The sequence below is a fragment of the Magallana gigas genome, chromosome 5, assembly GCF_963853765.1.
Source record: "Magallana gigas chromosome 5, xbMagGiga1.1, whole genome shotgun sequence".
Classification (NCBI taxonomy): domain Eukaryota; kingdom Metazoa; phylum Mollusca; class Bivalvia; order Ostreida; family Ostreidae; genus Magallana; species Magallana gigas.
The window spans coordinates 26,924,558-26,950,460 of record NC_088857.1 but is presented as its reverse complement, the minus strand read 5'-3'; the positions used below and the strand labels follow the sequence as shown (position 1 = coordinate 26,950,460).

General features: G+C 32.8%; 1 protein-coding gene across 1 annotated transcript in view; it reads left to right on the top strand.

Moving 5' to 3' along the window:
• The first annotated feature begins 126 nt into the window (after window positions 1–126).
• Window positions 127–25,903, top strand: part of LOC105327653 (oxysterol-binding protein-related protein 1) — a 38,856-nt gene continuing 13,079 nt past the window's right edge. The window contains exons 1-15 of the mRNA XM_011428248.4: window positions 127–545; window positions 1,345–1,430; window positions 1,577–1,651; window positions 1,977–2,088; window positions 2,430–2,515; window positions 3,085–3,232; window positions 3,603–3,715; window positions 4,337–4,410; window positions 7,939–8,002; window positions 8,351–8,458; window positions 8,916–9,035; window positions 10,289–10,358; window positions 11,650–11,756; window positions 19,029–19,221; window positions 20,191–20,308. Coding sequence (XP_011426550.3) covers window positions 371–545; window positions 1,345–1,430; window positions 1,577–1,651; window positions 1,977–2,088; window positions 2,430–2,515; window positions 3,085–3,232; window positions 3,603–3,715; window positions 4,337–4,410; window positions 7,939–8,002; window positions 8,351–8,458; window positions 8,916–9,035; window positions 10,289–10,358; window positions 11,650–11,756; window positions 19,029–19,221; window positions 20,191–20,308 — 1,649 coding nt within the window. The 5' untranslated portion in view covers window positions 127–370. The remainder of the gene's footprint in view (window positions 546–1,344; window positions 1,431–1,576; window positions 1,652–1,976; window positions 2,089–2,429; window positions 2,516–3,084; window positions 3,233–3,602; window positions 3,716–4,336; window positions 4,411–7,938; window positions 8,003–8,350; window positions 8,459–8,915; window positions 9,036–10,288; window positions 10,359–11,649; window positions 11,757–19,028; window positions 19,222–20,190; window positions 20,309–25,903) is intronic.

Sequence of the window (25,903 nt, the reverse complement as noted above, 5' to 3'; positions counted from 1 at the left end):
TTAAATTGTGTAAACTAATTATACTATCATATTCAATCAGTAATCCTTTGTGTAAATTTAATACCATTTTTCAAATTCGACATTTACCAGTACGAGTTAATGACTATTTTTAAAAGTGAAAAACAGTTCGATCCGAGTTACACCCCTTTCGGTTTGCCCCTTATCTATCCTGTATCCTCTTTTCAGTCTCTTGTGGGTTTTTTAAGAGGTTTATTTTTTCTCTCTTGCAATGATGTGCATGTTTTGTCGTTAAAACTGCAGATAACTCATTTGGTCACATGACGTTCAGTACATGGTGGTAAACAAAAGACCGGTGTATCGTAAAAAGTGAAAGTGAGATTGTTGTGATCTGGTGCTGGGTGAGCCCAAAATGTCAGATCATGACATATTTAAAAGTGCCTCGGAGAGTAGCGAAGAGGAGGAGATGAAAATAAGTGATTGTGAACGACTTCTGACCGCAGCCAGAAACGGTGAATTCGATGTTATTAGAGATCTTACCACACTACTCAAACGAGGGGAGATCAATCTAGACGTGAACTGCAAAGGTTTGTGAACAGGTTGGGACCAATTGCCCAAATTGGATATAATAGCGCATTTGGGATATAATAGCCCAAATGGGATATAAATTTAAAGTGCAAAAAGACAATTTTTTGATTTTGAAATTTTTTATATAAATTATATAAATCTCAAGGTCAAGGTAATCTCAGTGAGATTCATTAAAACTGATAAATTTTGACCAATATCTCTCAAAAAATTTTCAGTCACTATGAATCTCATCGAGATTACCTGGTAGGTTAGAATTTCCCTTCAGACTTTTAATTCCTCCTAGAAATAAATCAACATGGGTTCAATTTTCCCTTTAATGAAAATCATTATCCCAGTGGTCAAAACTTTTACCATCAACTTAAGAAAGGCGCTTTCCTATTGTATATTGCAAATGTTTGTATGATTCAGAGAATTAAATGAGTTAAGTTTTACGAAAGTTTTTTTCATGTTTGTTAATTACTCGAACAAATTAATAGATGTTAAAAAAAGAAAATAAATGGGGACAGAAGTAAATAAAATTTATGGTATAAGAGCTTGAAATTGTACATGCCCCTCGTGCAGGCAAGTGTATAAGTTTCACATGCCCACTTCCACATCGGACTCTCGAGATTTGTTGAAGACTGTAATCCCCCTCTTCCCTTTAGAAAAAGAGTATATGATTTGAATTGAATTTGGGTGAAAAAAAATTTTATTGACATAGGAAACTTACCATTTATCATTCAACATGCTGTGCAGAAATTTAATGCTATTTAAGTGAGATCTGGAATGTTTAACAAGTTTCTTTGATGTTTTAATCAGGAGATCAGAAATTTAACAGAGGATGGACTTCACTTCATCTGGCTGCATACTTTGGACACAAAGATGTGGTGAAGATTTTATTACAGGTATTTGTCCATTTTTTTAATATTTATAATTTTTATTAAAAAACCATGTGATTTGACAGACAGTTTTCTTCAGTCTTCTACTTAAAAAATATAATTTAAATTCTAACTTCAGGACAAGTACTTGTATCTGTTTTATGTTGTTTTAGAATGGTGCTGGAATAGATGTTACAAACCCTAATGGAGATACGGCCCTTCACAAGGCTGCTTACACAGGCAGATTGGTATATATATACACATACAACCTGCACAACTCTTATCTACAGGATATTAATTTAAAAGCAGATCTCTGGCAATTTTATCATTAAAGATCATTTTATAAACAACTATTTATTATCTACTTTAAACCAAATTTTACCTTTCTGTCGTATAATTTGTAGTCAAAAATATTTCTTGACCAGAAATAGTCTAGTATATTTAAATAAATTTGTTTCAGATTTTATCTGTTTTAAGAAGCTGTATATGTTTAGCTGGATGCTGGTCTTACTTCACAATGATGAATAGAGGTGTCTAGAATTACAGATGGTTGACATATTTTGACTTTTTTAGGAAGTTGTACGAGTTCTGTTGGATGCTGGTGCTGATGTCACGATGATAAACTCAGAGGGACAGACTCCAAGACTTTGTGCCAAAACGAGGGAAATCAGTGACCTGATTCTTGGTATGGTACCTCAGGGGTTTTGTTTGGCTGATGGGTTCACCGTTACTAGTCTTTTGGTAGTCTGCAAATTGTCTCACTAAGATTTTGCTCACACTGTACTGTTGAAGATAAATTTTAAAACTTCTTACATCACAAACTACTAATCAAGTGTATGATGCTAAATTTTTGATATAAAATTCAAGAAATCAACAACCCTCTGCCATATTATTATCATATCTGCTTTTCAGTGTATAAATCTTGTAACAGAAACAGCAATAGAAAATACATGAATTTTAAATCATTTATATTATTAGAAAATCAATTTTTAAGAATGGAAGTTTTATTTTTATCACAACTTTTAGCTGCAGAAGCTCATGACAACAAAGAGAGAGAGGAGCAATTCCTGTCATCCGTGCGAGACGGACAGTTAGAGGATGTCCAGGAACTGGTTAGTACAATACCAGACATTTATAATTTATTACGTGTTCAAGTTACTTGTTTTTTTAAATATTTACATATTTCAGTGCCTTTGCCTGTGATAACACTATGTGTATTGATTTTGTTCTATACAGTTCAATAAATTCAAATGATGTATAATTGGGGTGCAAGCAGTGTTTGCTTATATATATTCAAATATTTGATAGTACAATAAAATTGTATAAATATAAGAAATAAGGTATCATTCTCTGAATATTATGAGGTGATACTTTTGTTTGGGGCATGATCGAATCTATCATAAAGCTCTGCGGCTTTATCAGATTTGATCACACTCCAACAAAAATTATCACCTCAAAATACTTAAAGAATGATTCCTTATTCCTTAAATAAACAACTGTTTTATAATAAAGAAATAATGACTTTCATTAACATTATTTGTTTTTATTTGGAGTTTATTTTTTCTCAATGAATTATTGGAAGACAGGTGTGGAATAATTTCTATTCTTAATTTTATGGGATATTTCCATTTAAAATTAAGTGGATCAGCACTATAAAAATTTACTTTGTTTTTTACTTTAGTTAAAGAAGAAGTCAAAGAGACCAAATTTGAACTGCCGGGATGCTTTTGGTAACTCTGCACTCCATATTGCTGCCCAGGCCAATCAAAAGGAAATAGCTGTTTTCTTAATTCAGAGTGGTTTAGCACCAGATGTCAAAAACAAAAAAGGTCTGAAAAACAGAACCCTTTAATATTTCAAATGCAGGAGAAATACACTTCGCGATTTATTTCATTTTGGAATTAGATTATTATAATCCAATCTCCCCTCCTATGGTGAAAAAAATATGACTTATGATAATAACTTTTGTGATAAGATTCAGGAATGATTTGAATGCTGTGATATTGATTTAACGATTGTAACATAGGCAAAAGGCGTATGCATAATTATATGTGATGAAGTGTTCTTAGCCAATCAAAATTGTGCATTACAAAAAGATGTTGAATTTTGTTTAATTGTTTCCACATTCAATTATATATAGATTTGGCTATATCCTGTAAAATATATTGAGTACAATGTTGTTATGTTTTTGAATTTCAGACCAAACACCAATTGACTTTGCCAGAAACAACGAAATGAAACAAATTTTGGGAGTCAGGCCAGTAAAAGAGTTTACCCTCCACCCCCACCGCTGTGAAGGAACCCTTTTGAAGGTCTAGAGAGTCGATCTGACTTCATTTCTGTAGTACACTTTAAAATTCCAATAACTGATATCATTTCTAGTGTACATTGATATTCCACTAACTGATACCATTTCTAGTATAGATTAAATTTCCACCAACTGATATCATTTCTCTAGTACACATTGAGATTCCACCAACTGATTTCATTTCTAAGTACACTTTTAATTTCCACTAACTGATTCTATTTCTGGTACACATTGAAAGTCCACAATCTGATATCATTTCTACAACACACATTTGGTTTCAACACTCTCTGTAAACTTAAATTCAACATATTTTGGTCTTGACTTAATAATATGCTGTTGTATGATATATTGCTTGTGTATGCAGTAAACCAACTTAAACTACAGACAGAAAATATTCTAGCAATAAATTTAAAGGCTTCATTAATGACGAACATGGCCTATTTATTTAGATATGAACATAAAGTGGTTTTTGGCAAAATATTTATATATATCTTACCATAAGATACACTAGTGTACTAGCAAACACCACAAACGTTTCCCACACTGGAATAAAAACATGTCTACTGGATCATGATTTGTGTTGGTAAGGCGTCTTGACACCCATTCTGTAACCTGTTACTTTCAGAAGTCCCGATTCCTTGGCTTTAAACCAGTCTTTGTGGTGCTAGAGAGAGGGGTGCTTTCATACTTCAGAAACAGGTACGGTTTGGGCTTCATTTACTGTATACAGGGAAATATTGCCCCAGTTTTATTTTCGCTCCTATCGCCCTCGTTTTCAGCTGGCAAATTTAAAACTGGGCTAATTTCAATGTTCCCAGTTATGCCTTTAATACACAAGCGTGTCTGGGCGAATTTATGACGGGGTGAAACCAATTGCAAGTGTTGAAGGGCGAAAATAACCCTATATACAGTATTCTCATTGTCCTTGTATATTTACCGTAAATGTATTTCACTCGGCTGTGTACTCTATTTAGCTTTTTAGCTCACCGAGACGAAGTCAGGGGGAGCTTATGCTATACCCTCGGCGTCGGCGTCGGCGTCGGCGTCCGGACCTGGTTAAAGTTTTTGTTGCAGGTCCTGTATCTAAGCTATTACTTGTCCTATCTTCACCAAACTTGCATGGATGATGCATCTGGACCTACTTATGGACTTGAAAGACTTGGATGCTGAATCTGAGTCCTAAATTTCAGATGCTGGAGGAGGTTAAGGTTGTTGGACCAGGTTAAAGTTTTTGTTGTAGGTGCCCTTTGATAGCAATATCTAAGTTACTGCAGGTCCGTTCTTCACCAAACTTGCATGAATGGTGTGTCTTATGATACTGATGCACCCGATAGGCTTGAGTGCTGAATCTGAGCTAAAGGTTTCGGATGCTGGAGGAGGTTAAGGTTTTTGGAGCAGGTTAAAGTTTTTGTTGCAGGTGCCCTTTGATAGCAATATCTAAGTTACTGCTGGTCCGTACTTCACCAAACTTGCATGGATGGTGTGTCTTATAATACTGATGTACCAGGCAGGCTTGGGTGCTGAATCTGAGCCATAGGTTACAGATGCTGAAGGAGGTTAAGGTTTTTAGAGCTGGTTAAAGTTTTTGTTGCAGGTGCCCTCTGATGATTATATCTTAGTTACTACTTGTCCTAACTTCACCAGACTTCCATGGATGGTGCATCTTATGATACTAATGCACCAGACAGGCTTGAATGCTGAATCTGAGCCATAGGTTTCGGATGCTGGAGGAGGTTAAGGTTTTTGGAGCTGGTAAAAGTTTTTGAAACAGGTGCCCTCTGATGATTATATCTTAGTTATTATTTGTCCTAACTTCACCAGACTTCCAGTCTTATGATACTGATGCACCTGACAGGCTTGAATGCTGAGTCTGAGCCATAGGTTTCAGATGCTGGATATGGTTAAGTTTTTTGGAACAGGTCACATGTTTAATAGATAATAGTACTATTTCAAACTCGCATAGTTGATTAAACTGTAATATGAATGAATCACAGAGGAAGCTTCAGTTGCAGAGCTTGATCTCCATTATCAAGGATGCTAAAAAATATATCTTAGTTATTACAGGTCCTAACTTCACCAAACTTGAATGGATGGTGTGTCTTATGATACAGATGCACCTGACAGGCATGGATGTTGAATCTGATGATGGAGCGAATGATGGAGCAGGTTAAGGTTTAAATTGCTAGTGCCCTCTGATGATGATATCTTAGTTATTACTGGTCTGAACTTCACCAAACTTGCATGGAAATGCGTCTTATGTATACTGATGCACCTGACAGGCTTGAATGCTGAATCTGAGCCATAGGTTTCGGATGCTGGATAATGTTTAGTTTTTTTTTAACAGGTCACATGTTTTATAGCTTGCATAGTTGATTTGACTATATTTTAAATGAAACGCAGAGGTTGCTTCAGATGCAGAGCCTGATCTCCATTATCAAGGATGCTAAAGAAATCTCCTACCTCACTCAAACCTGCTCGATAGATAGATGTGTTTGTTGATAAATGATATAACATGATTCCTATGATATAGTATTGTATAGTATGAAACAATATTGTTTAATATGATACAATATAATATCATAATATGTAATATTAAAAAAAGTTCTATGATACGATATGATATTATATCAATTTTTTTGATATTTTATGTTATGATAATGTATCGTGATATCGTCATGTATAGTATTGTATATTATGATACAATATTGTATAATATTATATTGTATTATTAATTTATTATTTTATCACATGATACTATTACATAAGATATTGCAAAATATAATATTGTATCCTATGATACAATATTGTATATTCTATAATATTGTATCATACAATATTGTATATGATATTAGTTTCTGTAATATAGAATTATATCACATGAAATTGTAAAATATAATACTTTAATATTTTATGATATCATATCATACAATATAGTATAATATGATATTGGTTTATAATATGATATATTTTCACATCACATGAAATTGTTTTGTATGATATTGTAAAATATATTATTGTATCATATGATACAATATGTATAATATGATATTGTATTATATGATATTTTACTATATCACATAATATTGTATCATATGATACAATATCATATTATGTATCAAAAATGATACAGTATCATACAATATCATACTATATTATACAATATAATATCATTTGTTTTAATGTTATGATGTTTTATCTAATATGATATTTTAATATAATACTATATAATATTGTTTTATATATTATGATATTATATTATGTGATCAAATACAATTACGTATAACACAATACAATGTCCTATCATACGTTACAATATCATATCTCATCATTGTTTATTATGGTATTTTATTGTATTATATGATATATGTGTAAATATGATAGGATGCAATATTTAATTTTATATTATTGTTTTGATTAACATATGAACATACGATTATCATACAATTTTTTAACAGATGATATACGATATTGTGTCAAAACAGAATCTATGAATATCCAAGATCATAAAGTATGATTTTCATTTAATATGATAAAGGTGGTCTCATAAAGGTAAAGTCTCATAAGGGTGATGTCTCGTCTCGGTGAGCTTTGTAATCTGTGATTACCTATGTTTTTTATATAATGCGGCTTCTGCCAAATCAAGTACATTGGCAAATATCAGACATATATACAGATGAATAGTTATTGGTACTTTAAGAAATGGGGTAATTGAAACCCATGCTAAGGCAGTCCTCTATAAAATGTTAATTTGGAATTGCCACCTGGAAGTTTCTTGACCCAGGAGGTAGGGGGGAATTTTATTTTTCCGACTTTTAAAAATTTGTAGAAAATAAAAATCTCCATGTAAAAAAAAATTTCTTTATTTTTTGCTAATAAAATTTTATCAGCGGGGGATATTTCAATGAGGCAGGAGGCAATTCTAAACAAACATTGATTTTATTTTGGCCTAACCTTTTGCAAAATCATTTTCCGCAAAATATTGTTTGCACTTAATATACTGCGTTTACAGTAGCTTTGGATTGCAAGTTCTTATTTGGACTAGATAAAAAAAAATCAGTCATATAGACCATACAAAAACTGTTCTGCAGAGCATTGGGATATGGGATACCCTTAAATCAATATCTTAAGTTTTCAGACAAAGGAATACCATATATATTTGTTGGAGGAGTTCAGCTCAAGACTTTTTTTTTAATTAAACCAATATTCAATTAATATGTATTGTTTCAGAGGGGATGCAAGCACAGGTACCCGGAGGAAAGGAATGAGGTACCTGGATGGGACCATCATAATGGTAGGAAAGTTATAAACATCTACACAGGCTTAAAACAAACATACAGTACTCCATACCATATTATGCTTGGTCATTTTGGTATTGCACATATTTTGGCAAACCTGTGTTAAAATAATACTCTTTAAAAACATATACATACAAGCAATAAAACTTCTTTGGCTCATGGAAATTTTGATGTTTTAAATTTTTTAAGGTGAAAAATGATATCATTCAGCAACGAATCATGCAATTTTTGTGCTCCAAAATTACCTGATACAAGCTATAACTGAAACATGATCATTGACAAGTTGAATATGGCACTTGATTTCTGAGTGGTGACAGCACGCTCTTTCTTTTCATGTTGCGTAGTTACCAAAGAAGTCAGAAAACAACAGTGCAGAGTTCGTGTTGAAGTATTCAGATGATATACAGCACACTTTCAGTACAGGGGAGGGAGAACAAGAAATTGAACGACAGGTTAGACAATTAAGTGAAAAAAATTTTCTGACAAAAAATATGGTCTTGCCTGGGATAAACATTCCACTGTTAATAAGCTAACGTAGGCGAAGCGGTACGTTATTATACATTTATTATATGTTTAATATGGTTGGTATTAATGAATGCTTTCCAAAATTGGTGATTTAATTCTTTCAGTTTTTACCATTTGATGTACAGAATAGATGTGTTTTAGATTTATTTTTTATAAATAATTCTTTTTTAAAATGATTACCTTCAAAGTCAGATTTAAGATGAGTGTGAAAAAGGAGGTAGCACCTTAATATTTTTTTTACCCATCTCAATTTGAATTTAGTTTGCAATGCCTGCTACCTTCAATATCCATATGAACCACAAAAGAAAGCATTTTTTGATTAAGGAAACACATGTATTTAAAAGAGGAATGAGAAAAATATTTTGTTAACAATTTTTCCTACAGAAATGGTTGAATGCTTTGAAAGACCACATCACATACAGCACACACTACATGCACCAGGGAGTGACCGGGTCGGACGAGGAGGAGATTTTACCCCTGGGGTCCCTACAAGACACTCTCAAAGTAAGCAGACCGCCTGACATAATGTCCCATTCCAGACAACAAAATGTTAACTGTTGTAAAAATAAAAAATCATACAAAAATTTTGAAGACTTAAAGTCAGACGACACGTTCCTCAATTTTAGATAACTTTTTCCAGGAATTTGTTAATGGTTTACTACTACTTTGACAAGCTTTCTTGCAAAAAATTAGGGTACCTTACCAGGCATTTCTGCAAAATACTAGAGTATGCAATTTCCTATATAATCTTCTTGAAAATGCACTTGAATTGCTGATATAAAAATAAATACATCTAGAGCACAGCGAAACTCACAATATTATATTGCCGCCGGAGTGGGGCTTCGAACTCACGCCCTTTAGAACCTATACACTTATGGCAGTGAGCGGCCACGATTCTAACCACTCGGCCATCTAAACATATACCAAGTCCAAGTAAATTTTGATCATTTTTAAAGTAATTATAAAATTAATATTTTTTATTTGAATTCTTTAAGAAGAGGAGATACAAAAAAGATTCTCGAGGAACGTGTCGTCTGACCTTAAGGTCAGACGACGCGTTCCTCAATTTTAGATAAATTTTTCCAGGAATTTGTTAATGGTTTACTACTGCTTTGACAAGCTAAAAATTTTGGGTACCTTACCAGGCATTTCTGCAAAATAATAGAGTATGCAATTTCCTATATAATCTTCTTGAAAATACACTTGAATTGCTGATATAAAAATAAATACATCTATACCACAGCGAAATTCACAATATAAGAACTATATCTCCGCCGGAGCGGGGCTTTGAACTCACGACCTCTAGAACCTAAACGCTTCTGACAGTAAGCGGCCATGGTTCTAACCACTCAACCATCTAGACATATAACCACATCTAAGTAAATTTTGATCATTTTTGAAGTAATTATAAAATTAGTATTTTTTATTGGAACTCTTTATTACGAGGAGATACAAAAAAAAGATTCTCGAGGAACGTGTCGTCTGACCTTAAGGGCTATTGGACAACTCCATATTGTGACTTTAAAAAACAAAACAAAAAACAAACAGTTAAATTAACTATAATTTTATATTAATTTCTGTCTCTTTTTTGATATTTGATAACTTAATGCAAAATGTCTGCTATTAATCTACGAGTTGTGAGTTCGAAACCTGCTGAGCCTTAATTATGACTTTTGCACTTTCATCCACAATAATATCTTGAGATGTCCCAACCACCTGAGAGCTTTATACAAGGTTATTTTTTCTGATATATTCAGACAGCCCAGGCCCAGCAGAAGTTGTTGGAGAAGGAGATGGCGTCCCTTTCCTCTACAGTGACTGTCCCAGGTTGGTGTTGTTTTAAATAGATGTGTCGAAAACAATAAAATAAAAATTATTTCATATGATGTAATGGAATAAATAGCACAATTATTTCACATGATAAGTTTACATTTATAAACCTGTTTACATTTTGGCTCTGAAAACTAATTTACTATCAAAAGTTATATAAATACAGAGGCAAATATCACAAATTCATATGATTAAAAGAGATATTATATTAAGAGTTACTGGCAGGTCACATATTTACATAAAGTAATGCAAAAATTAAAACAATCAATTAAGATGTTGATTGAAAATAATTCTAGTCGTAAGCAATTTTAAAAGTTTCTAATGCTGAATGATTGACATTTGAAGAATTCTGAGAGTTCATGCCATAAAGTTTTACAAGTTGTAAATACAGTTCAAAATATTTTAAATGTCACCGTTAACAGGTTAACAGATGTGTGACTGTCAGTCAATGCATCAGGTCTCAATAGCTCAGTGGTTAGAGCGCTGGGACGGTACACCAGAGGCACTGGGTTCGAGTCTCTGTTGAGACTTTACTTTTCAGTGCCTGCTACATAAAGTTGTCCTTTGAATTTATTTATAATGCATTGGTCTGGCTTAATCTACTAGGTTGTCTGCTGTTTGTCTTTATAAATAGGAAAGGAATATATTTGTAGCTTGTCTGGAACTTGATTTTAAGGTTTATTTATCATAAAATGGAATGAGCTACTACTTACTAATAACTATATCATTCAAGGTTAATACCCGTCATCCATCACTCCAAGATTCTTCAGATCATTCACACTAAATAACTTATTAATCTGATTTGATGAAAAATTGTTAAAAACAGAAAACAACTGGGACTTGGTAATGGAGGTGATTGATTTGTTTAGGTCTTGATGTGTGGTTTTGTGTCTCATTTTGAGAAAATTTCACTGATATTGATAACCATTGTGGATTGCTTTCAGAATTCCATCAAATGTGTGCTACAACCAGCTTCTCGCGTAATGGAGCTTCATAAATATAAGCAATTATAAAATACTTAGAACCAACTTTTATTCGTGTGCAGGAATATTTCTGAAGAATTGTAAATGGTTTGTTGTCGTTGTGAATATTTCTTGCTGTGAAATAGTTATTCAGTGTCCCTTCTGACAGTTAGTAAATTATTTAATCAGCAATGACTTCTTTGCAAAAACTACCGGTAATCTTGATGAATAATTTGTCCTGATGTTGATCCTGAAATAAGATTGTTGCAAAGAAAAATGTTTTCATGATTTTCGTTGAACACCCTTTGAATTTCATTGTTTTACAGGAGGTTCTCAGCTTGCCGTGCAACAGACTCAGAAGATATCTCAGATGGCTCATGAGATGTGTGTCACTTTTGGTCAATGCCTTACCCTCTTCAAGCAACAAGATGAGGTACTGATAATAAAGCTCACACTTTCTTTTTAAACATATTCTCTCTCTCTCTCTCTCTCTCTCTCTCTCTCTCTCTCTCTCTCTCTCTCTCTCTCAACCATCACAGATCAGGACAGTAAGTTGGTTTTGTCATTCTTTGTACTTAAGCAGCTTTGAAGCCAGCTTAATAGTTTATCATTTGTATTGATTTCATCTGGTGAACTTTATCAATACATGCAAGTCTTAATGAGCTGAATCTCATTATAACCCATGCAACAAAGTTGCGAGGGGAATAACGTTTTTTGAATGGTGAGTCAGTCAGTCTGTCAGTTGTACATAAATGTGCATGCATCATGTATCACCAAAAAATTCTGATTCCAATTATTTTGGGGGGAATTTTGGCCCTTTTGAACCTAGAATTTTGGCCATATTTTAAATATAGTAATGAACAGTTTGTAATCGCAACTCCTCTTCAACCACTGCATGGAATTTTGCGAAACTTTGTTTTCATTGAGGACACAAGGTGCAAATGTGCATATTATGAGAAAATTCCAATTCCTTTATTTTACTGGGAATATCGGCCCTTTTGAACTTAAAATTTTGGCCTTACTTGAAAATAGTAATACACTGTAATTAAACAGTCTGTAATGCATTGAAGACATGATGTGCATATAACCATTATTTTTCTCGAATTTGACCCTTTTGACTTAAAAAATCACGTATGAAAGATAGAAAGATCTGTTGATTGACAATCTTTTCTCTGTAAATGCCAATCAACCATTTATAAACATGTACTGTGGAATCATTTAAATTTTTGGGGGGCCAATTTTCGTGGATTGTGAATTCTTTGTTTATTCGCGGGAATGTAATTTCGTGGATGCGTCAGTTACTGTTTCAGTAACAAAGATAACTCTTTCTAAAAATTGTTTTCGTTGAGGATTTGAATTCGTGGGGGAGGCCTACCCACAAATACCATGAAAATTGAGCCACCACGAATTCTAATGATTCCTGAGTAATTTATATATTTAGTAACAAAAAGCCATGTAAAAAGTGGTAATTGAAATAACCCAGATGACTGCATATATATAAGCCATTATAAACTGCAAAAGAAATGAATTGCCATACTTATGAAGTAATTAATTAATTACTGTTATGGTTCTAGGGGAGGAGTGGTTTGTTGTGTTTTATGTTGTATCTATATCGGATGTCTGGGGGATGGCTTGACTTTGTACTTTTAAAAATTAAATAGATGTCAAATATCAGTAAGCCTGAGGACGACCAAAGGAGCAGATGTCAGCCGATTGTTTAGTCTTTGTAAGTTGTGTAATAAGAAGATTTTGTCTGGTCTCAATCTCCATAGAAGCTGCTGTGGCCTCGGTGTTCTGCTGTTTTATTAGCTTATGGTGGAAGGGACACCTGCCAATATTAATCTGGATAAAAATTCATTAAAATCGAAATACTTTCACCATTTTCAAATTTTACAATATTTAAGCAACAAATATGTTTAAAAATTTGTTTGAAAAGTAAAAGTTAAAAAAGCCCCAGCAGGAATCAAATTCATGACTTACTAATTTGTAGTTAATTAATGCTCTAACCCATTGCGCTTTGCTGTTTGGTAACTATTTTGCTAAAGAAAATGTTTATAAAATTATGCTTGATTTCATTGTTTTTTCAATCCCATATCACCTTATTAAACTGGTGAAATTCTACACTAAAATTTCATTTTATAGATCATTAATTTATCTCTTTTCAGAAAATGAAAACAATATTGCTGCAAATGAGACAATTTGTTTGTCTTGTATAAACTGTCAAATTTGTGTAGCTATTAAATTCATTCTTTAAATAAAACTCAATATTAATTTACCTTTGAGCACTCTGTGTTGTACTACTGTGTATGTGTAAGTTTTCCACACACTTTTAAAACATACCAAAAATATTGGAAAGCTATTATAATTTTTGAAAAATCTATATATTCTAAACATTATATATATAAAAGACCAGGATCAAATATTTGAAAACTTTATTTGTATGTTTTTCTGTCATGTTCAATAATTAAGTGAAACAGATTTTTGTACAATTTAATTTGTCATCTTGGAAAAAAAGAGCTTGTACCTACATGTATGTTGACTATTAACTGTATTCGAAGGCTAAAAAATCCCAATCCTCAGTGGACTGGGCTAATAATCGAAAGGCAAGAAATAAATGCATAAATAAAGTAAGGAATGCAAAGCAAACGTACTACTTAAAACTAGCTAATCAACTAAAATCAAACAATTTATCACAAAAGGAATGGTGGTCATTGTTGAAAAAAGTTACAAATTTAAAAAAATGTAATAAATCTACTTATCCCCCAATTAAATTAAATGATAACAGCACACTTGTGAACGAAAACTTTGAGAAAGCAAATATATTCAATGACTACTTCTGTCAAAAATCGCAAGTAGATGATGACAATATCGATTTACCCGTAAACTACGATAATAATGACCCGTATTGTAACCTAGACAATATCATTATTTCTGTTCAAGATGTAAAAGACAACTTGCAAATCCTAAATACTAATAAAGCTACTGGTCCTGATAATTTAAATCCTATGCTCCTCAAACAAGCTTCATCAGAACTTGCTTATCCTCTAACAAAACTATTCAATCTTTCTCTGCAAAGTTCAACTGTTCCTAATCAATGGAAAATCGCAAATGTAACTCCTGTATACAAGAAAGGCTCAGCAAACACAGTGAGCAACTATAGACCAATATCCCTGCTTAGTGTCCTTGGGAAGTGTATGGAAAGATGTATTTTTAAATACCTATACAATTTTCTCCACTCAAATAACATATTAACTCCATCTCAATCCGGCTTCCGTCGTAATGATTCTACTGTCAATCAACTGCTTAGTATATCTAGTGATTTTTATCGAGCTATTGATCAAGGCAAAGAGATAAGGGTAGTGTTTTTTTATATAAGCAAAGCGTTCGACAAGGTATGGCATAAAGGTCTCCTATATAAACTTAGTAATTTGGGAATACGTGGCAATTTATTAAAATGGTTCCATAGTTACCTTCATAATAGAAAACACTGTGTCGTTATTAACGGTACCAAATCATACCTGAAAAACGTGCAAGCTGGTGTTCCGCAAGGAAGTATTTTAGGTCTACTCCTTTTTCTTATCTACATAAACGACCTAGTGGTCAATATCGATTGTAATATTAAATTGTTTGCTGATGATACATCAATTTACATAACAGTTGAAAACCCGTTCAGCTCTGCAGCTCTACTTAACTCCGATCTTGAGAAAATTAACGACTGGTCTAAAAAATGGCTTGTATCCTTCAACCCTTCCAAAAATGAATGCATGACCATTTCCAAGAAAATTAAGAAGCCTTTTCATCCCTCACTCATATTTGATGATGTCCACCTCAAAGAAGTTGAATCGCATAAACACCTTGGTGTAATTTTTAGTAGTAACTTATCGTGGAACCAACATATAGATGAAATGATATCCAAGGCTTATGCAAGATTGGGACAAATGCGCAAAGTTAAATTTTTACTAGATAGAAACTGCTTACAAAAAATATACTTCTCTTTTATTAGACCAGACTTAGAATACGCTGTTATAATATGGGATAATTTACCGGAATATCTTAGTCGAAAAATAGAAAATATTCAGTTAGAAGCGGCACGAATAGTGACGGGGGGTAATAGAATGGCGTCCATTGCATTTTTATACAGAGAAACAGGCTGGGTGTTACTTTCAAAGCGTAGGGAAAACCATTGACTCGTTCAGTTCTTTAAAATGTTCCATTGCAAAACTCCAGAATATCTTTCTAATATTTTAGGAACACAAACTTCTAAAGATGGAACACATAATACCAGAAGTAATAATTCCATACGAGAAATTTTCGCACGAACAAAGCTATATTATGAGTCATTCTTTCCAAGTACAATAAGGCTCTGGAATACACTACCTAATGAAATACAAAACAACCCTTCTTTAAACAATTTCAAAAAATATTTAAATCGTAGCAACATAAACATTCCCGATTATTATAATTTTGGATCCAGAAAAGGACAAATTCTACATTCCCAGTTAAGATTAGAGTGCAGTGCTCTGAAACTTTATATGTTCCGCAGAAACCTCTGCCCCTCCCCCTTATGCACATGTGGTTCAATTGAAAGTAATGACCACTATCTTTTATATTGCCCAAATTATAATGTAATACGTAGTGAAACAATTAACAAACTTCGAGATTCAACAAATGTAAACATATTACTCTTTGGGTCTCCCAATCTTAGCGATAATGATAATAAATACATTTTTTATATGGTCCAAAAATTTATCATCGACAGTAAACGATTTCAGGGTACCTAGTGTAACCTCGACACTTTTTTTTTTTACTTAATTATATTCTCTAAATATGTAAATAGCGTCTAGGATATATTTATACAGGGATGTATTTCATACATGTATTTCCTTTGGTGTTTTACTTCAAATTTTTCTGAACATAATTGTATTGTTTTCCTTATAGTATAACATGACGTTATACGTTCGTGGGTCGATTAGCTCACTAGTTTAAAAATAAATGCACTTGTAATTCCAACTCTCAAACTCATGCATATGTCAAAATGTCTAGTCTTGATTGATACATATATTGGATGTCTTTATCTCCTCTTTTATATAAGCTTTCTGGTTCTTTATTTAATCATACATACATGTAATTTGCACCTCTCATATTTTTTCTTATCTAAGAGAGGGATTTGTATAAGCCTTTTGGCTTGTTTCCCAATCTTATTGTACTTTATGCCAAATACATGTACCTGCTATTGTAAATTATCAATAAAATATTGTTTAAACTAACTGTATTATCTAAAGATGCTATTACCTTTGTGCCATTTGATTGTCTCAAAATAAAAACATTTTCCCTCAATGTTTACTCACAAATAGGATCTTTATAAATAAGATTTCAATCAAAATTATCAATTTTTTTATCATTTTATTAAGCAAAAAAATGTTGTAAATTATATGTATTCTAATTTTAATATCAGTTTTTTTTTTATACATCATGTAGAAAAAAATGTCTTGCATAACATTAAAGTTTATTTAAAAGTATCCTAAACCCTTATGATTAATTTATGATAAAAACTGCATTATCTTCAAGTGGATGACAGTTAAATATAGCCTTTTGTCAGATGGATTTATTTTTATTGGTCTAGCTGTTATTATAGCATTATAGCCTTGATGGTATCGAATTACCTCCATAAAAATCATGTACTTATAACAAGGATCTCTTAGGCTTGCTAGGCAATCAGGTTAAATCAAGGATTAAAAGAAAATGCGTGTCCCACATATATCAAGATATTTTGTGTTCTGCTGTTGGCCTTTCTGAAATGTCATTGCAAGACGCACAGGCTGGTTGAAGGCTAAGGTCACTCCTTCCATATGTTATAACTATGGATTCTTGTGTTGGGTTGTGTTTTGTGCTACAAAAAAAATGTTATCAAGCAATGGATTTTTAAAATTCATGCACGCCAGGTAGATATATACTTGTAGAAGTATTACGTATATATATACGTATAGAAACTTTATAGTCATGCTTTTATTGATTTCACATGCATGCCTGAATTGTCACCAAGAGAAAACACGGCTGGTTATGAAGTTGATCCTGTTCTAAGACAATGAATTTGTATGAATGTTTGTTACAGCGTAATTCTTGTAATTTATTTACTAGTAAAACCTGCCGGGCTTGCATCATTGAGCCAATCTGTCTGCTACTTTTGAACCAAAACATCTCCATTTTGTGATACTAATAAATATTATAGATGATGATCTAGTGTTTTTGCTGACTAAATAAGTAGTAAATTATCTCAGTAAATAAACAGACATTTTATAAGAATCTTCCCCTGCAAGGAGAATAGATATCATTTATGAAATCTATTAAACCATCATGAATATCTTGAATTGCAACTAAATACCGGTATATGAGATGAGCTCCACTGATAATTGGAAACAAATTTAAAACTGAGGTGTATTGAATTAACAGAAGGATGTAAATTTGTGTAGCTAGATGATAAAGCTAATTTTATTTTAAAACCAGAAGTGATGTCAAACAACATCCTCTTATGAAGTCATGCACACTGTATTTATACATTATCTTCAGTGGTCGATGGGAATATTTGTATTTCTCGGCAACACTGACAACTTTTTTTTTCCTCAATTCTTTCCTTTTGTTAATGGCGGTCACAATCCAGCACAGTGAATAAATTTAACTGGATTATACCCAGGTAATGTGTATATGTCACACTACCAACTGCTTCCTGGGAGTTTAGATAGAGATGTGAAACCGGGCCATATCTAGAGGGATAATATGTGATGTTTTTTAGTGAAGCTGATGTAACTCTTTTGAACGTTTGACTGCAATCAGTGCTAGCATTGGGATTTTAATAATTATTGATCTGATTCAGGAGTCTGTTATTCCAGTGATCAGGATGGTATCTTGTTAATAGTCAGTCCTTGTTGCTTTCCCATGGAGATTTTAGGTAAACCAGGTAGTATTTTTTTTTTTAAAGAAATCTATATTCTTGTTTGTTTACATAATGATAAATATATCCCACTAGTGTTTGACATTTTCTTTCAGAGCAATAGAAATCCTAATCTTTGCTCTCAATTTCTATCTCTCTCACCTCCCTTATTTATTTTCATAAGCTACATTCTTTCTAAATTTTCTCCGGTTTATTTTCATTAGCTTTATGATCTTTGTCATGTCTAGACCATACTTATGTAATACCCCTTCTGCGGGGATTTTGTAAACATAAGCTTCAAGTACAATACAGTCGAATAAAAGGTATTGTGGGGATTAAATCTTTGTAGCAATGCAGAATAATTAATTAAAGAGTCAGGGTTGAATAGGTGTATTGTTGAATTGCTTCTTCCACAGTGCTTAAGTTCTTATAAAGACTCTTATATTGTAAACTTGACTTGCACTGACGGTAGAACATGGTGAAAACATGGTATGGTGTAAAATCATGTATCGTACCAGTTGTACTTTTTAATGGACCAAACACTTGATCAGTGATGTCCTTTGGAGTTTGTCCCTTGTATATACCCATAATGACAGGTGGAGAGTTCCAGAAGTGTAATACTCGGTCAGAAGTGTGTCCTGGTGTTATATATATTCATGTATAAAGCTGATGTCATTGGTTATAGAAATGGGTCATTCTTGAAGATGAAGATTAATGGGAGATCTTGTTTTCATTGAATTAAAGACTGAAAATATATTTAAGTACTTTCTACTTTAGGTTAGAGCTCTCCAGTTGAAGGAGGAGATGGAGAAATCTCGCGTCCTACAGGAGGCGCTGCATGCTTTAGCAACGGAGCACCACGAACTGGAGCAGTCAATCGCAGTCCGAAAACCGTCCACGCAGCGCTACTACGATACGGACGAGGACGAATTCTATGACTGTGATGAAGAAAACTTAGAAAACACTGAGGGTTTGTACACGCCTATCATCTTACCATAAAGTTTACCTTTAAAAGTTTACCCCATAGTATAGTAATACATTGTAACATTGTTAAACTATATGGGGTAAACTTTATCACAGATATAGGTACCTGAGCGATGGTTTGGGTAAACTTTATAACAGAAACAAGGGCTTGTAGCCTATTGGCTAAGAGAAGTTGGTATTACACATGGTCGAGACTTTAATAAAGTAGCTTAATAATGCTTTGAAACGTGAAAAGCAAAAAATTTAGATGTACCTGATATTCATAATTGAGGTTAAGACATTACATGTAAGAGTAGATGTGCATGTATTTGTTGTATGTAATGAAAACCTCAACTGGGATTTGAACCTAAGATTTTTTGTATACTGTGACAGTGCCCTGGCCACCAGACTATATATATATATATACCAGCTAGTGTACAATGTACTAAGCTCTGACTCAAAACCCAGGGAAGAACTACTCAATCATCTCATAATCTCTAAACCTTGACACCTGTAAAAATCTGATTTCCTTATTGAATAATAATAATAAATATAAATTAATAAATATAAACTGATAACCTGTACTCTCATTTGATAAAAAGAAAGACCAAAATATTCTTACAAGTAAAATAGATTTCTTTTATAGTTTCTTTAGTATCTATGTAAAGAAAATAAAATAAAATTGTGCCGTGTTTCATGTGTCATGTCCAATTTTGTATCCAATCTCTCTCTCTCTCTCTCTCTCTCACGCACACACACACACACACACACACACACAAACACACATAGTCAGCCAATCTGTCTTATAATTATCTATCCATCTTTTCCCCTGGTATATTGAGTGATTTACAAGTTTGTTGTCACAAAGAAGGTATAATACACAATACACAAATCAGTCTATTTTATTTGTCTGTTTTTTGTCTAATCTCTGCACGAAAATTAAAGTTTATTTTGTATCTTTGTATTGTTCTTGTAGAGTTTCCTGTGCATGGAACCTTTAAGGAGGATGTGGAGTGCATGTCGTATCAGTCCATTAAGTGTGAGAGTCCAGACCTGTCAATTCAGTCTGTCACAGAGAAGTCCAAATATGGAAGGTAAAGTATCTCCATGGTCATGATTGACTACTTAACTTTTTCAAAACAAGGAAATAATGCACTTTGCATGGGCATGTAGGTCTTTCAATAATTTTGAAGAGAAGAGGTGAATTATTCATATGAAGAGGTTTCTTTTGAGAATTATTTCCAAAACTTTATTTTTTGACTATGAAATTTAAAGCAGCTAATACTAGTACATGTAACTGAATTGGTGAAAAACCTCCTCTTGCTTCCTCTTACTTGAAGCCCTGTGAGGTATTTTTTTTTTTTTTATGCAAATGCGGGGGAAAAATTGCAATATACATACATGCAGTGTACTATTAATATATTACAGTAACTTCCTTTGCTTTTTTTATATTTGACATACATGCACTCTTAGAAGATAAGAAATTGAGTTTATCTAAAGACCCAGTGTAATATATTGCTTGTACCGGTATTAATTGAAATTTGAAGTGAGGTAGCTTTTTGATACTATGGGCATGCAGTCATTTATCATTGATATAAGAAATGATTTGTTTATCAATCAAGTGTAGGTTTTAAAGGTTGTCACTTGCCATTATTTTGACACCATGGTTGAAAAAAAAGCAAATTCAGTTTATACTCCTCATAGGGATGTATATAATAAACATGCAGTACTGAATACCATATTCCAAAAGTGCCGCAACAGGGGCAATAGTCGCCGCCCCAGTAATTTTTGGAAAAAAAATAGAAAATTAAGATTTTATAACGACCATCTGTATTCATTGGAAAGGCAATGATAATGCCGATCTGTGTTCAATGGAGCAGCGAAGTATATACTCTATTGTTTTACAAGCAAAATTGTGGTATATAAACATCTGTTTCTGGTGTGCCTTGACAATTAATAGAGTACTGATAAAATAGGTTTGGCATTAAAGAAATGTTGATGAGCAAAGACTAAGTGCAAAGTATTGAAAATAGTTAAAATATATAGGCTTATATATATCTTTAAGGGCCCTCCACACACCTGGGAAAAGTTCTGCATACAAGCCCATTCTTCCAAAGATAGGATATTTCTAGCATGTATTCAACTTGAAAATGGCAAGAAAAAATTTAAAGCTATACACGCTATAATTTGCGTCAATTTTGAATAAAGGGGAAAATGTATGTGTTTGATTACTAATAAAAGTTACCTTTATGCTGTTAATTATAATGCTCAATTCGATCACGTAACAAATATATCAAATATTAAACAATAAAAAATATTTATTTTCCTGCCAGGAAAGTAATGCCTCCTCGTGAATATCAATCTATCACGTGATATCGACAGCTAAATTTAGCCTATCGTACCAAAACTGGTGAAGGGTCAACATCTTCATAATTGTGATAGTTTCACAAAGGAAAGGATATTTTCAGTAAAGCATAAATTTGTCAGATATACGAGTACAAACAAAAGGAAAAAAATACAAGCCTGTGAGTAGATATGAATACTTCCTTTAAAAAAATGACGTAGACCTGTGTTTTTCCCCTATGTGCTATTTATAGATCCTATAAGTGTTAATGCAGAAGTAAGGGTATCGTAAATGGCAAGCGTATTTTACTCATTATACATGTATGTATTTCAAATTAACAACTGTTAAGCATATTAAAAATCAATTTGGATATTTAATTAGGCAAACAATAACGACCACCTAGTTCTCCGCGGACATGCGCAATGAGGTCGGTTTGCTCTTCCTTCATCAATATTCATGAAAAGGTATATTTTCCTGGCAGGAAAATAAACAATTTAAAATCTATATCTTTGTAACGAGATGGAATTCACCCTTGTAATTTACAGATTAAGGATAACTTTTATAAGTAGACAAACACATGCGTTTTCACTGTCATTCAAAATTGACGCAAATTATAGCGTGTATAGCTTTAATTTCAGGGGTGAAATCAACTTTTAAAAATTTTACTTTTGCGTTAAAATAGCCATGTTGTGACGTACTGTCATCAAAAGTAGAAGTCACAGGGTGTTGAGGATCCTTAACAACTTAATTACTTTAATAATCATTAACATATAATTTCTGTATTCCGGTTTCAAAAAAAGGAGGGATTATAAGGTTTCAAGTTTTGGGCAGAAAAATCCAGATGATGTATTTTCTTTCAATCCTCTGTGTTTTAAATCCTACCTTTATAGTATGGTTAGGATATTATCTACAATATGTATCTCACACAATCCTAATTTCTGTTACCAGGTTACTGTGCGATCTTTTATTTAAAATTAACTTGGAAAATAATGCACAGTATATGATAATTTATTTACATTGTCAGCATGGAGTTTGCAAAAAATTAATCCATTTTTGGACATTTTTGAAGTACAACATAGACTGATAAGTTCGATAAATAAGTGGACATTGAATTTGGTTCTTATACATGTACATGCATAATTCTATAATATAATTGCGTCTTGTGCTTTCATGATACATAATAAAACAAACATTATATATGTACATATTTGCTCATCATCAGAAACCCACGGCTAGTCTTGCATATGCTTACTGAGTAAGTGTATGAGAGACTGGCCGTGGGATTCCGACGATATATGCTTTGTTTCTTAAAGTGCCATTATGTAAGTGGCCAATATCATAAATTAAAGAGGTACCATTTTGTATCTAGGGTAAATTTTAAGTCAAATCCTATTCAAATCACCCCTCCCCTACTTGTTGATCAAATTTGCGGCCCCCAATATAAAATACGTACTTCTGATATGCCCCTGTATTTTCCCCCTAAACAAAACAATTATTTGATATTTGCTTCTTTCATATGTGGTTAACTTCCTTTCAAAATTAAATTTTATATAGCTGAACTGATTTTCTTAATTTTATTTCAAAAGTATAAAGTGATGCATTGGCTCATGTTTTCTACCCCTTACATACATGTAGATTAATTTTGGCTGCATGAGCATTCTTGACAATAGATAAGTATATCAGTGTTCTTAGGAAAACTGAGGGGTTTTTTTTCTTTTAAAAATATTTTGGAACAATAATTTGTGTTGTTTTCTACTTCATAATTCCTACAGACCCTGCATAGAGTCTATTGTCTTCAAATTGTCAGAGTATAATTGGTAAAATTGTTCAAAACCTCCTAGTACAAATTAATTACATTGTAATATTTTATAACTCAGATAGAATTTATTCTACAATATTTTACATGATCACAAGAGTTCAATGAACAGGACTATAAAAAAATTCATATTTTCTCACAAGGTTCCCCAAAGATAACAGCAGTACCACAAAAAAGGAGATAACTCTGTAATCTTTGAGAGTTTATTGCTCACTATATAGTTTCTTTTTAAAATGTTAATAATTTTGCAGTCGATTAGCTGAATTTTTTACTATCACATATTACTATCTCTAAAAAATCACCCTCCCCCTCCCCCCCCCCCAAAATAAACAAAATTAGTGAGACTTAAAAATTTAATTAAAGCTATACTTTATCCCCTTAACCAGTATAGGCCTATAAATATATAACGTCAGGCCTTTTTCAAATTTACAAATGTTTGTGTAAAGCTCTTTTATTAATCGTTAATAATAAGGTAAACTGAGTCTCTCAATGTTTACACGGTAAAGCCATGATTGCGAAATTGTTACTCTTGACACGTTCCCTGCATCGTTTTGTTAAAAAAATATGTTCGTTTTGTTAAAATACGAACTGGAAAGATCGTGTTGCTGGGAAAAAAACTGATGCTCCCGATGACAAGTTTTAAAAGTGAATGAGCGATAAAACAGGACTGTTGTTGAATAATCCGATTAAATTCCGTGGAACTGGGCTAACCATGCTGACAGTTGAGCGTAAGCCATTGAACAGCTGATTTACGTAAACGTGATCACACAGACATGGAGTCGTTCTGTGTGTATTCGTGAATTTGATAATAACTATAGTCTATTATTACTGATAGCCCATTTCTTGTAACACTGTTTTGATAATAATTATGGCATGTAAAGACGATAGTTCTGCTGAGGAAAATGGCTGCCGGAGGAAAGGAATACAATTCAGGTGAGAACGAAATTTGTAAACAAGCGTGTCGTTAGTTAACGTGTCATGCCTTTACACATGTTAGTCCATCACCCTAGAGGGCATTCCTGAAATCATTTATCCGCTAAACCATGAGCCTCTAGGGTTTTTTTTTTTCATTGGATATTTTAATCAAAGATTAATTAAATTCAAACTGTTTTTTGAAACGGAAAGTATGTTCTACATGTATGATTCCTTCACAAATGTTTTGAACAGATTTTATTTATCTTTTTTTTTTGGGGGGGGGTGGTATTCATTCATTATTTATTTAAGATGTACAAACATTTAAGCTTTTGCAAATTCAATGAAAGATTTAGATTTATCATCTAATTTGTCAAATACATAGAAATTGTTATAAAAATGCTCACTAATCAACCAATAGACCCCTTCACGATAACCTTTACAGGGTAAATTGATGATCGAATTTTGCTGGAAATTTAAAAGATAGATTTAATAATAAATGACGTAAATGAAACAATCATGGTTACATAATTTTTTCATCAAATTATGTGATTCTGCCCTGCAAAAGAGCAGTATTGCAGTTACTGAAAAGGGGCTGGTCCATGATAAGTTTATTCTAAACATGCATGTATAAATTACCTCTCTTTTATGATTAGAAGAGGTTTGCCAGTATATTACCCTTATAAACACACCTCAACCCCCTGCCCCCACCCCTCCCCTTTGATCTTAATTGTATTTTAGACTAGACAGGAGGTTGCATACTTGTTATCATATCATAACAAAGAAAAAATACTTTCAGTAGTTCAGTAACTGACAAATTATTTAACAGATGAATAAAATATTGGTATTATTGCAGAATACAAGCAAGATGTATCATGTTGGGGCTACTGAAACATCTGTTATTTGAATTTGATGAAGCAAATTATGTAAACCCGAGACATCTTTATAGGATATTCATTAGTGAGGCGAACCCAGAGTTTGTTAGGTTGATCCTATCCACACCTTGGGGAGTGTAATGATAGTGTGAATAAAGCGCCAGAATTTAGTTTTGATCAATACCCAGCCTGCAGGGGGAAAACATATTTTATTCATGCCAAATTTTTGCAACAGTCTTTATAGATTCTAGACTATAAGAGTGTGGAGAAGAGCACTCTGAATGTGGAATCAATTGACCCGCAGTCTAAGTCTTATTATGATATAAACTCACACACTCTCTCATTCAGGGACTACCTGGGTTTTTTTTTTTTTTTTTCACTCAAAGAATGTCAAGGAGACAAATAATATTGATCGGGAAACTTGGATGGGCCTTACAGTTTTACATCAGTTACTGGGTGTACTAGATTTAAAGAAGAGACAAAGTTGAGAGCATTTTGTAATAAAGCAGAAGCTCTTTTATTTTAAAACGGTACCATAGATGAAATGATTTGTTTGCTGTCGAGATCAGTCTCTCATTAAGTTAGATGCTGGTGGAGTGAAATGAAGCTTTGTCGGTGAAATATGAATATCTGCCTCTGTATGTTGCACTTATTTATCATCCATTCTTTCACAGCTCAAACTGAATTTTGGAAATAAAATCCAATCAGAATTAAAAGGGTTTTTATATAGATTCAAAATGGC